The sequence below is a fragment of the Garra rufa genome, chromosome 13 (assembly GCF_049309525.1).
Source record: "Garra rufa chromosome 13, GarRuf1.0, whole genome shotgun sequence".
Taxonomy (NCBI): Eukaryota; Metazoa; Chordata; class Actinopteri; order Cypriniformes; family Cyprinidae; genus Garra; species Garra rufa.
In genome coordinates, this window is record NC_133373.1 from 6,475,737 (window position 1) to 6,492,551 (window position 16,815).

At 36.4% G+C, this 16,815-nt stretch overlaps 1 protein-coding gene across 1 annotated transcript in view; it reads right to left on the reverse strand.

Annotated features, from left to right (window-relative positions):
* The window catches only part of brf1b (BRF1 general transcription factor IIIB subunit b), a 90,452-nt gene that overhangs the window by 63,742 nt on the left and 9,895 nt on the right, over window positions 1–16,815 (reverse strand). Inside the window, exons 3-6 of the mRNA XM_073816450.1 lie at window positions 10,712–10,792; window positions 6,236–6,409; window positions 2,693–2,724; window positions 267–339 (exon numbers count right to left, since the gene is read on the reverse strand). Of these exons, the coding sequence (XP_073672551.1) occupies window positions 267–339; window positions 2,693–2,724; window positions 6,236–6,409; window positions 10,712–10,792 (360 nt within the window). The remainder of the gene's footprint in view (window positions 1–266; window positions 340–2,692; window positions 2,725–6,235; window positions 6,410–10,711; window positions 10,793–16,815) is intronic.

Sequence of the window (16,815 nt, forward strand, 5' to 3'; positions counted from 1 at the left end):
AATACTGCAGTATGTGTGGATGAGAGTACAACAACAGCAAATCTTCTCTCTTTTGATGCAACCAGGAATCCATAGGCCAAATCAGATGAACAGATTAAGTATACTTGTATTGATCCACCCGTGGCGTATTATTGATAACCAATTTAGCAAATGAATTGTTTGGAGAGATGCTGCCTGCTTTATTAATGAGGTTCATTCAAAAGCACTGTTCCGGTCAGCTGAATTACATTAGAGATGTACAGAGAGGTCATTACAGGGAGACTTACCGACGGCCGGAGCGTTGATGCAGAGCTCTCTAGCCAACAGAAGGAAGGTCTTTCCCAGAATGTAAACATTAACCTACAGCAACAAAGAAATAGTTTAACTTTAACAGTTAAAGAATATATGAGCTATTCTTTTTAATAGTTAAAAAATTCGGATCATCTGTCATTAAAGCTTGGTAAACATTGGTCACAGACACGAAGATTACTTTAAATTTCACCAAGCTGATCACTGAATAAAAACTCCCTCAGATCATGTTTTCAGGCCATTTTAAGTCTTATTTTGATGTAACAAAGTAGTTATATCTAAGTGTGTGAGTTTTTTACTTACTTTTTAAAATTAGTCTTTCAATAAACGCCATTGTTTTGTTCTTTCAAAATGATCTGCGAATGTGGAACGCGCGCAAACACAAGAGGCGGGATATAGCGCATGAACCAATCACAGCCAAATATAACCAGTCATATCCAGTCATATTGCAATGGAGGCCCCATTCATTCTCAATTATCCCCCACCAAACTCATGGCATGCTTTAGGGGGTCTGTTAAAATTCAAAGGGCTCAAGAAAGGCAAAAGAGGGCTCCCGCTGTAACTTTACCTGCTGGTGCCACTGTTTCTGGTGGACAGTGTTTTTTTTTTTTTTTTTTTAAATGAGTGATTTATACCCCTGTTATATTTGATATATGTATAAAAGGGTTACGACCTGAGCACCAGGTCCCTAGTTAGCCTGGCATCCAGGCAGGATAAATTGGGGTCCTGTCAGATTCGGGTGTGGCTACACTTGCTAAAGATTCATGGCATATTTGAGCCTCCGCCCCAACTGTGCAGTGTCTGTCCAATAGCAGATACAGCTCAGTGGACAGCTGGGGAGTAAAAATAACTATTAGACCAGTGCTTAAGCACAGAAATGTCTGGCCCTAAAATAACTACAGAGTATATTGTCATAAAGACAGTACTGTGTATTGTTTCACAAACAAAATGTAGCCTCATATTACCTACTTGCTTTTTAATACATCAATACGGCATTAAATGACATGCGCTGGATATTTTTTATGCTCTTATTGTAAAATCGCTGTACCATCGTCTTGAATGTCTTAGTGGTTTATTAAATAATACATACAGTTGCAATCGAAATTATTCAACCCCCTTGAACTGCAAGACATATTGCTGCAAAGAACAAAATTTTGTGGTAAACAATTCAACAAAGGCGTCTAAGGCAAAATGTCTTGCTGGTCAAGGGGGTTGACTAATTAGAGATCTAACGTTCATGTTCAAAATTATTCAAACCCCAAAATTCAAATTTGGTGCAGAATCTTTTATTTTTTAAAACCACAAATAAACGCTGCTTGGAAGTGCTAAAAAGCTTCTGTCACCTCTCTACTGCAATCTTGGCCCATTTCTCACCTGAAAAAGCTTTGAGTTCACTGATAATCTTTGGTTTTCCCTTTGCCACTCCTTTCTTCAAATTCAACCAACTATTTTCAGTGAGAATTAAATCTGCAGACTGAACACACCACTCGAGAACATTCTATGACAGATCCCTTTTTTGCACCAGACATACCGCTAATCCATGGGTCCAAAATGTTCCAGTTTGGTCACATCATTCCATAAAACATTCTTCCAGAACTCCACAGGTCAATCTTTTTCTGGTAAAACACATTTTAAACTAAGGAATCTAAGCCAGCTGTGTCTCTAGGAACTTTTAATGTCTTGGATATCTTCATACAGCCTTAGACTTTCTAAAGTAATAACATTTTGTCTCTCTGTAGCTTCTTTATAGTTTTTTAATGAGAGCACTGTTGACTTTGTCATATTACCTACTTAAACTTCTTTTTTTAATAGTTTTTAAAGATTTAATTGTGTTTTATGACAAGTTTGTTTACCACCATACAAATAAGTGACTAAAAAAACGCAATGTTGAATAGGGGTTGAATAATTATGACATAGTTGTGTTATGAAAAAATCCTATAACTCAAAAATATTACATTATATATTGACATTATCACTTTAATATGCCAGTAATATTTATAAACTCCTGGATATTCAGAAAAGCTTGCATTTGTTAAATAATTTTGATTGCAACTGATTAATCCTATATGCAGTCACGTGTGTGAGCATAATAGCTTCGTACATGAATTATCCAATCAGATTTTAAAGTTACAACATTTTTCATAGAGTCACAAATGTTGCATTTATATCTGTGCAAATCATTTAAATTCTAACAAGTTTGGCCTAATAAATAAAGAGAAACTTAGCTAATATATTAGATGAACTTAAGCTGGAAATATAACAGAATTTTTCACATTACTGCCCGACACTGGCATCTGCTTACCTGTTATGTCACTATTACATTCATATGGTTATATGAAGAGCACATTGGCACATTGCATCATGTTATTCATTGAGGAAAGAAACTGAAATGAAAATAACAAACCTGTAAAAGATCACTGAGATCCAGGAGCATGTCTGCACATCAGTTAAGGGAAGAAGAATACAAACATCTAGATTATATCATACAAAAGTGTTGGAAGTGTGATAAAGATCTAAACATCTTTGTCCAACCACAGCTAAAAATAAGAAATCAATCCTGCTTCTAAATTAATCCTGGTCGCAGTGATTAATTAACCATCGGACAGCTCAGTAATTGTCACTGGGGGAGTTTTGACTTTACTGATCATCTCTACATCAACGGGCTTCGGGCAGAATCTCCTTATCTCAGCAAGAGATTCACCCTGACCATCTGTTACTGCTCACCTGAGCGGCACACACACACACCTGAGGCACATGTCTCTATAGTGACTAATGCCCCCTTTAGCAAAGAGATTAGCATCACTACAAGACAAGCTAATCCCACTTTATCAGGAGTCTGACGGCCTTAATTACGGCCTGCCGTCAAAGACAGAGAGTATTTATTTAGTTCTATGACTGACATCAGTGATATTGATAACTGTCTTATCTCTTAAATGCGACAAGACCAGATATGAACCATTCACAATAAACTGTCAAAATTACATAATAATTCTGTATGTCATATCACAGTGATGCATCAGGTAATGCACTGAGGCAAAGCAAAACATTACACGTTTAAAAACAATATTTGGAATGGGTTTGGCGGTCTGTAAAGTACTAAACAACTTCTTTTTGTGTCTGCTCTTTAGCGTGAAGTACCATATCTTAGCACGCAACTGAAAGAGCCCCACCTAGGTGGTAACAATTCTCTTTTGGCAACTCTAAATGGCACACTGAGTAGCCAGTCAGGCCTGACTCTACACAAAAGCGGAGTGGAGATCTGGGTGTGACCCAAGCAGACAAATAGGATGGTGCTTGTTGGCGTGAGTAAGTAAGAGTCTGTCTGTTTGTGAGGCAGGGAGTGAAAGCAGAGTGATGTAACACTATCCAGACGTGCGGTGTTGTAACACAGGTGTGGCGAGTCTCAAACACACATCATCTGAAAAGAGAATTATGACAGGTTGGGGGGAAAACAAAAATGTGGAACAGGGGAATGATATTTCCCTCAACTCTAACATCTCTTTGACTGAGTTTCACAATTTCACAGCATTATTCAGAATGAATTCAACCAGGAGAGAGATTAAAAATCTATTGAACAAAATGAGGGAGGAGTGACTCAAAAAGCGACTTGCTGGGCTGTTTTCCATGATTTACTCTGGGGAACATCCTCTGAGATCCGAAAGGTGCAATAAACACTCTTCCTCTTCTTCTGTTTCCTCTCTGACAGCATATTGCAGCACTATTGTTTTCACATCCTGAAAAGTCCTTTTAGACCCTAAACTGGGTTTTCCCTTGGTAAAGTGTGGACTGATAAAAGACACTATCTTAGACCAGCATGAATTTCTTTGCTGGTCCAGGTAGCGGTGGGTGATATGACCAAAATCTTATATCACGATATGTGGCCCGTGCTGGCAAAATAAGCAATAAGCAAATTTGCAAAAATATTTTTTTTAATTTTCACATTCTCGATTAAAAAACCTTCAAAATTATATATGACTTGTTGGAAGAGTTGATTTAGAGAAAACTCAAGTTAAGAGTTTTCTGAAGATTCCAAAGCAAAATCACCAAGCAATGTTGCTGTTTTCTTCCAAATCTTTTCAAAATAATAATTACCAATATTTTAATATTCACAATAAAGCATTTTTTTTTATATTATTTTATCTTTGTTATTAAAAATAAGAACAAAGATACAAATAAACTAGTTAAATCAAGAGCAGCGAGTAAGTTTATCTTTTAATGTTTGATTAACATTGAGACATATCTATATTAAGACCTACTGTAATGCATGGATCTAATATAATGTTACGTATCAGACTTTTCCCCAACCATTAACTAAACGTTCATGTAAGACATAACAGATTATGTTTGTGTGAATCTCGCCGAGACATATTTCTTCATAGGGAGATTGCGTGCTCTCGAAGAGGCGTGTCTTATGCATGCGCTTTGCAAATGTCAGCGCAATTGTTTTGTTTTTATCAGCATGGGTTTAAAAATCATATTTCACTAACTTTGGACTCATGTCACAGAGAATTCGATATGAATATTCACAAAGCTGGAATGCTGCACTTTGCAACAATAGACCTATAACTTGTGGTGAGAAGCAACAGCTGTTGTCCAGAAGTGATATAATTACTATTTGGAGCATTGTGATCGCTAGAAGAGGGCTTAATGAACTAATTTTTGTCAAAACCACAAATTGGACCAAAACTGATTTTTTTTTTTTCACTTCTTTTCCCTGTAGCTTAAAATTAGACTGTGCACATTCACATCTTGTTTTGCCAGCATGGGTCACATATTAGTAATTTTATTTCACAGTAATGACATATCACAATATAGTTACTTTTTGATTAAAATGAGGTTTTTATGATATCAAAACGTTTGAAACCATAGAAATTTCGTAATTCTTGTCACCAGTGTAAATATCACAAAAAAAACTAATACTAGCCTAAATTAAAAACAAAACAAAAATAACAAAAAAGTAGCTGACTGAAGACAAATCAGCGATTAAAGAATAAGAAACTAATTACAAGCAATAGGACAAAAAAACTACAGTAGGACAAATAAGAAATGAGCCATACATTGTATAAAGCAATCAAATGTATAACAACACTGCATATTCTTTACTGTGTAAATTAAATATATATTGCTTCTTATTAAAGTTGCAAAAGTGATTTAGTCAAGAGCAATGAGAGATTTTCTCACTATTGTTGTTTGATTAACATGAATGACAGACAGCAGGAATATTAGACTGCTGTCACTTTAAGAGCTGCCTAAATCCAATACACTGTTACACATGTTTTCTTCCTCAGCTGTTTGCTTTCACTTAAAACCTAAATTACTGTGTTTACAAGGATACTTGTGAAGACAGGCACATACTTTGACACATATAGGTGTGTGTGTTTAACCATTCAAAGCCTATAAAGCAGCAAAAATAAGCAATACTTCCACGCTTTATGAACACTATCCTCATGTGTACATGCCTCTCTGACAGCCCTCAGAAACAGACTGCATGCACATATGGTGAAATGAGTTCTCTTTTGCTGCTGATTGCCTTTCAACGGCTTAAAATCACTTATTTGTAAACCACAATGCTTAAAAACACGTGCAAACAATACATTTTAACAACCACATAGCACAGCAATGTCACGTGAACATGTAACCATGATAGAGACGATAGTCTAAAATGTCTACCTGTTGACAAGTTTTTACCGGTTAATCATGTCTACTGGTATTTCGCCCACCCCAGCTTGGTTTATGCTATATAGGTTTATATATAGAACCCAGGACTACAGGACTGAGCTATAGGATTCTTGCTATTAAAGACCTGAGATTTACTCTTCTTGCTGTAGCCTGATGTGGATAATGTGCCTAACCTAATTTTAATTGTGCACACTTTTCTCCATGGATTACCAGTTACAAAGGGTTTTACTTGGGTTTCACAGCCTAGGGATCATTGTGAGAAGGATACGTGGCGTTCCCTCTGTCCTGCAGACCAGGTAGAGGCAGGCGGCTATGACGTGTGTCATCTTGCGCCCTCGTGTCAAGTGCTTGCTCACCACCATCTTGAAGAAATTAAAGGCCGTATCCAGGCAGTGCTGGTTCAGCTGCAGCTGGCTGCCGAGGTTGTGTATCTGTCGTTTCCCTAGAGACAAGACACACATATGCATCAGATTGAGCAAACATACACAGATCCACACATGCACGCTTGCGCACCAGGGCATGACTTCACACGCAGGTGTTTGGTTTTCCAGTAGCACTGATGTCATGAGAACGGTGCACAGCCAGACAGGCTTTTAATGGAGCCTGGAAGTGAAAACGGGCAGAAAGACAGCTGTTTAACGTCCCATATGAGTCCCTCTTTCCCCTTCTTCCACAGTCGCTCATCCTTTTACTCTTTCACAGACGATCTCAAAACAGGCCAAGTTGTAATTCATTGGACACATAGAATAAATCAGTCTGCCGTGAAATCCCACGCCGGGCTAAGATGTGTTTAACATATTCAAATCACATTAAAAAACACAGTCCAGTGGGCTATCTGGCAGGTTTCTGTTTTTATAACACATCATTTAGCAAAACACAGTGTTCACCCAGACAGTGAAAGTCTCCCACATTGTAAACAATGAGAATGATTTAGGCTGCTTCACCATGTCACACATGCAAAGCTGTTTTGCTGGGCAGAAAGGCTACAGATGTGATGGAGATGATGAGTTTGACATGTGAAACTCCACATGTAGATGTGTATAAGAAACAAATGCTTTCATCACTCTGTCCTCTAAATGTGCAAATATGTGATAATGAGTTCAGCAGATGTATGGATGCATCAGACTTTTTATTTAGTCCAGGGATGCTTTTTGGAGAAATAAAACTTTTTAGCAGGTATTTTTGTAGCAATAGCCAAAAATACATTGTTCGGGTCAAAATTTAAGTAAGGAATAATTGACGACGGGACGTAGAATTCTTAGAAAATAATGCACACCCGAGGAGGTGATGCGGTCACAACGCGAAGCGGAGTGGCCATTAAACCTCGGGTGTGCATTATTTTCATAAAATTCTACGGACCAAAGTAAATTATTCTGCTTATACTACGGTTACCACACTTCAAGACATCGATCAGATGATATATTTCAAGACATTCTTGCCTTTTTATCCTTAAAATGCTACTGTGAGTAAGATTCATTTCTTACGCAGCTCATCCAACCCTTCGTTGGAGAAATAGAGTTTGTGCTTTCTGTACATAATAAAACGAAATATTGTGGAAAAAAACATGGAAATAATCTGTTGTTTTTATCCTGTTGTTTACTGTATGTATTTGTTTGGCCAGTGTCATTGTGGATTTTGGTAATTTTGCTGTTTTTGGGCTGTAAGGACCTTTAAAACAACTGAAATCGCGTGGTGAAGTGATATAGACATGTAATGCAGTCAAAAGCGTTCGTCAGCCAGTCAGATTCAAGCATTCAATGGCCCCGTAGTATAATTTTTTTTATTTTATACCAAAAATGATTAGGATATTAAGTAAAGATCATGTTCCATGAATTTACTTGGATTTATTGTCTTGTTTCCTTCCAACATATCAAAAAAATTCTTAAATCAAGAAGGATTTTCTAGACAAGTAAAAAATATTTTCTTGTTTTAAGAAAAAACATGGCAAAATTAATTGAGTTTTTGCTTAGAACAAGCAAAATAATCTGCCAATGGGTAAACAAAAAATCTTATTTCGAACAGAAAACAAGATTATATTTCTTACCCCACTGGCAGATTATTTAGCTCGTTTCCAGCAAAAACGCACTTAATTTTGAGTAGTTTTTTCTGAAAACAAGACAATACTTTTATTAGTCTAGAAAATCCTTCTTGATTTAAGAATTTTAGATATTCTGTCTAGAAACTACACAAAAAATCTAAGTAAGCAAAGCCGTTTTTGCAATTCCTATTGTAAATATATTAAAACTTAATTTCTGATTAGTAATATGCATTGCTAATAACTTCATTTGGACAACTTTAAAGGTGATTTTCTTAATATTTTGATTTGTTGCACCCTCAGATTACAGATTTTCAAATAGTTGTATCTCAGCCAAATATTGTCCTATCCTAACAAACCATACCTCAATGGAAAGCTTATTTATTCAGCTCAATTTTTTAAAATTGACAACAAAAATTGACCCTTTTTCACTGAGATTGCAAGATGGTGGGCCGCTCTAATGACTGAAATTCTGTGACAGGAGGTTGTGCAGACGAAGGCCATAAGGACACTTTCAGCCAAGTTGATCATTCCAAATCTGTGATTTCTCAAATATTGCAGGTTTAGAATTACACTAATTCATTAAATTCCCCCCAAAAGGCTGGTTGTCACCGTAAAACAAATGCACGAGATGACAGGATAATGCAGATAGTCTCAAAAGGGAATGGGTTCAACACTGCAGCTGGAATTGCTTACCAGTTCAGCACAAGTGAACAAGGTAAGGATCTGTCTCAGGATGTTTAAGAGATGTTGGACTGAAAGTGCACTCTCCAGTGACCAAACCTCTCATCAGCAGAAAGAATCAAAAGGTTAGGCTCATCTTTGCTGAGGAGAGGAGAACTGGTCCAAAGTTCACTAGTGATGAGAGCAAGTTTAATTTATTTGGGTCTGTCAAACTAAGGAAAATACAGAAGTCCAAGTGTGTAAAGAAGTCAGTGAAAGGAGGAGGAGAAAGTGTCATGGTTTGGGTGCAAGACAATGTCTCTGTCAGACTGCAAAACCCAAATCTAAACCCAAATCAACATCCTTGCAGACAAAGTTATGGTTAAGAAACCCACTAGAGTTATCAAACTTCGGAAGAGAGTGGAAAAAGAGTGGACCAAGATCATACCAGAACAGTGTGAGAAACTAGTATTGTCCTGCAGCCGCAGATGTGCTGAAGTCATTCAAAGCAAGGGCCTCTACATGTCTTACCAATTTCTGACAGCTGTAGCCCTCCAAAATTTTTTGAAGTTGTAATCTTCTTTCATGTTACAGTGGTTACTTTTGTCTAAATTCGATTTTTTTTAGACACCTTGATATTTTGTCAACAGCGGTATACCTACTGCTAATATTCATTAATATTCCTGTTCTCTAAATCTGATCTCCACTGTATATGTTTTTAGTTTACACAGACTTTATACATTAAAATATATAGCTGGTGGGAAGTTGATCCTTTGCATCATATATGAGGGACCGGGGCATTCATAACTATGAAAACTTTTGCTTTGCTTTTTTCCAGTGATATAGACAGAGCCACAGATGTTAAAGTGGATGTTTGACTTTTTGTTCCCCAACTGTGGAGCCCAGAAGCTGCAGTGTCAAGTGTCATGCTGGCAGACCAAGGCCAAAAATAACTCTAAAAGCTTTTAAGAGCGTAATCCTTCTATTCTGGAAGCACCGTGTGCCAACTCTCCAAACACACTCCGGACCTGTCTAATCCCACAGTATTTTTCACGCTGCACATGCCATTGGATTATCAGCCAGGTCTGCGGTGACCTCTCTGAATGACAGCAGAATTACGTAACACTGCAGGGACACGGGACACCTTTATTTCATAAATTAAATCTTGTTTTTGTAGCCACAAGGACACTTTCATAAATCAGAAATGTTTACCTGAATCTTTCATACAGTATAAACTAAAGCTACCTGCCAGACATATTCATATGCACTGTTATGCATCACTCATTTAAAAAGTTTTTGATCTTTTAAAAATTGAATCATGTGTTTATGCAGCTGGTGTCCTTGATTCTCAAAGTATTTTGCTCCCAGTTCTTGAAGCTCTGAAAACACACAGGACAGACAGCTGTAACTGAGCATTGTATAAATATAATGCCACAGAAATTTCTTAGAGGCTCTCTGATTCATACACAATGCCATACCTTGTATTTGCCAAATCAACACACACCTGGAACCCAAAGAATTTTTTTAGGGAGCTCTATGAAACACATCACCAGTTAATTATGTCTTGTGTTTTTCAGAAAAGCGCAGATGCAAACGATGTAAATTTAATTAGCACTTGAGATGTAACTGGGTCAGAAATTAATGTAGATGAAACCTAATACTAAAGGGATATTCATCCACTGCATCTAATGGCACCATATTGGATTTGAATTTAAATTAAAGTCTATCATATGGCTTACTCCAGAAGAGCCATATGTGTTGCTTTTATTTTACACTTATGGTCCTTCATTCATTTTTGGAGCTTGCCAGCACCCATCCTCATTCACTTTTATTATACAGAAGAAAGTGGCCAAGACATTTTTTAAAAACTCATCTTTTGTGCTTAAAAACATCAGATTTAATCAGATGCAGATTTAGAACGGCAAAAATTTTATTATATAATGGCAGATCTTTCAATTTAGGATGAACTATCCCTTTAAGCCTTCATGTTTTTATCCACTGACTGCACCTACACACCAGTGTTGATAAATATAAAGGTGTGCCTACCGTTCTGGAGCGTCTGAGCTCGCGATTCTTTTCCCAGACTTGTGTGAAACCCGCTTCCCAAGACCGGTGCTTTGGAAGTACCTGTAAAAAACAAACAAAAAACACAAATTATTGTGTTAAAGATGTAGGCCAAACTCAAAAAAGACAATTACAATACATAAAAATAATTTTGGTTCATAGTGTATAAACAGGTGTACATTTAAGGCTTTACATAAAGCTCTAGCGCACTCAAGTGGCTGTCTGTGTAAAAACAGAGATATCATTGTATGGTTACTACAGTGACACCTACAGGTGCCAATGTTTTTACACAAGTGTTCCTATAGCAACCAAAAGAGATTGATTGACACACCTGAGACTGATAACCAAGTCAGTGGAGCTCGGAAGACATTGACAGGAAGATACAAATCAACCACAACACTATTTGGCTTTGCTTCTCAATAGCATATTGCTCAATTATATACATATTTTTTTGTCTAGCAAGTGTTTTTGTCAAATCATGGATGTTAGTATCTGCTTTGGGTAAGTTTTTATGAGAAATTTACAACACATCTGATACAAATCATATACAAAGTTGCAACATATTGAATCACAAAACTGACATGCAAAACTGATATATCGCAGACTTCTCTTTTTGTGCTTTCAACTGTGCGAGGTGAATGGAAGTTATGGCATGGATCCACAAGGTCAGTTTAAAGTGACAAACAACAACATGTCTGCATATAGGAGTGCATTTGTTAAATTAAAAGCTGTAATTTTAATGCTTCAGGTGCCATTGAGACTGAATGTCGTGATCGGTATTTCTGGGTGTCTGTTAATGTGGGCTGTGCAAGCCCTGTCCGATTTGAGGCTGTAGGTATGGTGCTAAGGTTTGACAATATTCTGTAGCACAAATTATCACATTATGTTTTAATTCTTATATCAGTGTGTATTTTTAAGTTGAAAACGGAGTGCATATTATTAGTGAGGACCATGCATCCATGTGTGGCTACACGTTGAGCAACTTGAATGGACAGGTGTCTCTGAGGGCTTCCTATTTCTCCTGCCACACAGAAAACCAGGCAAGGGTTTAATTTAAAAAGTAATAGTCACCAGAACTATCAGATCTATGAGTCTTGATTATGTCTTTTTGATAACATTGTTTTCTGATGTCTTGTAGAATGACAACAACTTCCTTTTCAAGCTGAATGTTGTTCTGACTGACCATTCGGGAAAAGAGAATAAATATTCTCTCTCAGAGACCTGCACACTACCGGTTGACTGGTCTGCAAAAGAGATCCTCTGTGAGGAAAACTACATAGAGGTAGGAATGTATAAGGAAGGCAGTGTAAATATTGTGTGGTATGCAGAATAAACTTAAAGGAATAGATGAAAAACTTGTAAGTTCAATTTAAAATACTAAAAATACTAAAACTGAAATAAAGCTAAACATGGGTATGCTTTGTCTATAGCCATTACCGGGGAAACCTCGTTTCTCGTGCTTAAAGCACCTCCTACTGGGAAGTAATGAGTTTGCATTTTTAATAAATCAGTCTAATTTACGCAGCCAACATATTTCGCTTGTTATTAAAAAAAATAATCTACTCAAGAAGGACTTAGCTGTTGTTATTGATTCTATTTGGATGTCTACCGGAAGTTAAGTTTGGGCCACAAAAGCGCTCATGCGCAGTAACGTTTGTTTATGTTGTTGCCGTTGAAACCGTCTATAGGTTAAAAATAAAAGCCCATAATTGAATTATTGAAACATAAACTAAAATTAAAACTGAAAATGTATAAAAGTGAATTTAAAATATTTATAAGGCAGAGGCTATTTACACTAATTCTGCCTACCAATGTGTGATTGGAGTAGTCTAACACTACAAAAGACGTCTTTCTAACATCAGCTCCAGTGTTTTTTAGGTAGCAAAGTGCTTTGCAATTGTTTTTGATGCTATCAACCCAAGTTCGAATCCGTTTTTTGCCAAACTCATTCTTTCTTCCTTTTCACATCATGTATCACAATGGAAAGTCATTTATTTTCTATAAAAAAATTAAGGAAATAATCAAAAAGTGGAAAATAAAGTGCCTCACAGGCAGTATCAATTAGGGTTAGAGTTGTTCCAACGCGGCCATTTCATACTTTTAATCAAAATGATCATTTGCACTCAATACATTATTTTTGCATACTGTTTTATATTGTTTTCCATATTGGTTTCACTGAATGTAAATAAAGCCGCTAAACTGAACATAACTTGCATATTTAGCTGATTATTGCTGCTGAAAATGGTCAATTATTGTCATGTTTTAGGCTATACTAACCGGTCGGACCGGGAAAAACATTTGAAGTACTAATTATAACAGATCAAGGGGAAAAAAGCAAAATTAATTAATACTGCTTGTACGTATCTTTACCACCTAACAACTTTAGTTTGTCAAAATATTGGGCCCTTTCCTGCTTCTCTATATGATTTAGCAGCTTCAACATATTCAGTAGTTCATTAACTGTGCAATCCATGCTGTTGTTTACATTAGAGTATTGCCAATATGATCAATGATCAAATCATGACAGAATTCAAAACCCTGTATAATGTACTGCAATACTGAAGTGCAGATATCTGACACTTTTTTTACTGTGTAGTATAAATCATCGCTAACTACTATTATTGAAAAGAAAATATTGGTATTCTTACATAGTGTAAATAGAATCTGTCTCTATTTGCACTTAGAGTAAATGGCACATTGCTAAAAATACTGCTATTTTTACTGAGTGTAAATGGAATCCACTGATATTTGGACTTAATGCAAATAGTATCTATCGCCAAGAAAATATGCTATTTTCACTTAGTGTAAATCTCATCCATTGCTATATGCTCTTAGTGCAAATAGCTACTGCCTATTAATAAATACTACAGTTGTATAGAAATAATACCTAAACAATATCTGTTTTTCCCTGAACTAGGTGACGGTGGCGAGAGATAAACCCTGCACATCTGATAAACGCACCACTAAAGAAGTCTGGCTGGCTGCTCTTGCTTTTGTAAGAAATACTGAAGCATTAATGGCATTTGTGAACTTCTATGGTTCTACGGAATTTCTCAGTGTCAGCTATGTGCTTCCTCTTGTAGGCCCAGAAATCTGCCATCTCAGAATGGCAGATAATGTTCCTGAATCAGGACCGCTTGGATGCGATGTCTACCTCTGATGCCAGGCGAATGGGATACATGGTGGATTCCACTCCAAACAGGGTGGTCTTTCGCTCTGCCTACAATAAGCCACATTCAGCAATCACAGAGGCAGGTGAAACTAAAATTAAAGGGATAGCTCATGTTAAAATAATAAAATTGGTTATTATTTACTAGTGGTGGGCCGTTATCGGCGTTAACGTGCTGCGTTAACGTGAGACTCTTATCGGGCGATTAAAAAAATATCGCCGTTAATCTATTCTCAAAGTTGGGTTGGGAGCTGGGTCTAAACTACGCAAGATATGATGACTTTCACCTTGATATTTTAGCGCGGATGACGTATACCTAGTCGAATTGCACTGTAGGGGGCGAGAACGAGTCTTCAACTTCTGTGAAATTACCACATTAAATGAGACGTGCAAACATGGATGCAGCTATGAAACCGCTTCAGGGCAGGTGCGTTGCTAGACCCTTTTTACTGAAAATCTGCTGTGCCCCAGTAAAATCTCAAGTTTGAGTTATAATTTACTTTGATAATCCCGAAATAAAGACATTAAACTATATGCAACAACTGAATTGACGCTTCTAAAAGCAACGCAGTTTAATCGAAGACTATGCACGCAGAAATCCATGCCCATGCACGTCTGTGTATTTAACGGCAACGCGCACGTCGTGCAGCCTTTTGCGCAGAAGTACTTGGTTACACAAGTTTGTATAGGTAATTATGTTGTAAATGCAATTGTCAAGCAGTTTGTGATGCATTTTGGAAACAGGAGATGAGCGCCTGATCTAATGCGCCACCTGGCCCGTTCTCGAAGACTTACTTTTAGTCATTATTTGGGTAGCACACATATTCTGAATGCCTTCATCAGAATTCAAATTAGCCATTTTAATCTAGATTAATTCCAAGATTTAATCTAGATTAATCTAGATTAAAAAAATTAATCTATGCCCACCCCTATTATTTACACACCTTTAGTCATTCCAAACTTGTATGATTGACATTCTGCAGTGGAACACAAAAGATATTTTGAAAAACTGCTCAGTGTGTTTTGTACAGTTCCGTTCAAAAGTTTAGGATCAGTACAATTTTAAATTTTAAGGTTTAAAGTCTTGTCTGCTCATCAAGGCTTTATTTGATTAAAAACAGTAAAACTGTGAAATATTATTGCAATTTAAAATAATTTTGCTATTTTAATATACTTTAAAAATGTATTTCTGTGATGCAAAGATGAATTTTCAGCATCATTAATCCAGTCTTTAGTGTGATATGATCCTTCAGATCATATCTAATAAATATAATATGCTGATTTATTAATATTGGAAACAGTTGTGCTGCTTAATATTTTTTGGAACCTGTGTTACTTTTTTCAGGATTCTTTGATGAATAAAATGTTTAAAAGAACAGCATTTACACTACTGTTTAAAGTTTGGGGTCAGTAATTTTTTCTTTCTTACTTAATACTTTATACTTAATACTTAATACTAAATGAATACTTTTATTCAGCAAGGATGTGTTAAATTGATGAGTTGTATTGTTAAAAAAGATTTCTATTTGTAATAAATCCTGTTCTTTTAAACTTTTTATTCATCAAAGAATCCCAAAAAACATATCACAGGATCCAAAAAAATATTAAGCAGCACAACTGTTTCAAACATTGACAATAAATCAGCATATTACAATGTTTTCTTGAAACCATGTGACAATGAAGACTGGAGTAATGATGCTGAAAATTCAGCTTTGCAACACAGGAATAAATTATATAAAATAAATTTTGTTTAAATAACTGAAACTTTGATTAGCATAAGAGACTTCTTAAAAAAAACTTTTTAACGGCAGTGTACATGTACTGCTGTTCAAAAGTTTGGGGCTGGTAAGATTTATACATGTTTAAATAATCACTTTTATTCATGAACTATCCCTTTTAATGTTAATTGTGCATATTCATGATAGTATTTCAGGATTTTTAACATGAAGGCCTTGATTCCTCAGATTGAAGGCATTGCTGTAGAGGTGATTCAAGCAACAGTATTTTTCAGGCAAAAATGGGCGGTAGTGATGCTTGACACGTCTGCAGCATGTACGATAGGTACCTAACTGGTTATGTTCAATTTCTGAAACATCATATAACTGATTATATTCACTGTTATTAAACTAAACATGCAATTCTTCATTGTAAATAACAATTCAAGCTGTCATAGCCTGTACTTCTCTCTCAGTGTTTTATATTTATCAGCCCCTAGCTTATTTGATGGAGTGACTTTGCACTGGAGAACTCCTAAAGTCATGACCCCGCTGGTGCAGGACCCCTCTAGGTTTGTAAGCAGGAGTATTGAGCTGGGTGTGGATGCTCAGCTCTTAGACGAGGCCACCAGGAACGCCATAGGTTACATACTGGCAGAAGATGGGTATGTGGTGCACGTATCAGTGCCATTTGGTGCACCAGGAGGTTACAGAATGGTATGCATAGGACAAACCAGTAACCAATATTGTGTATTTTTGCAAAAGTAGAAGGAAAACCAATATTTTTGTTCCATTTGTTGCAGAGCATAGTCGAAAATAACATGTATAAAGAGAGTTACATGGCTTTCTTGTGCTATGAGCACATCTACTCTCATATGTTTATGGATGATACTGAAATGGAAACCAGACATCGCCAGCTACGAGTTATGGAGACACCACTAGTTTCTCGGATTCCTTTTGCTATAGATGGTGAGATAATTACCATACCATTATACAATAGACTGATACTGATTTATGACTAATACAAATGATTTTTTTGATAACCGCTTACCGACATAACTAAAATGTCATGTGCCTAATAATTATTACTTACTAATTTTTTATCAACTAGTTTATTTGGTCAGCACTGTTAAAAAAAAGGTGCTTTACAATGCCATAGAAGAACCTTTTTTGTCTAAATGGTTCCATAAAGAACCATAAAC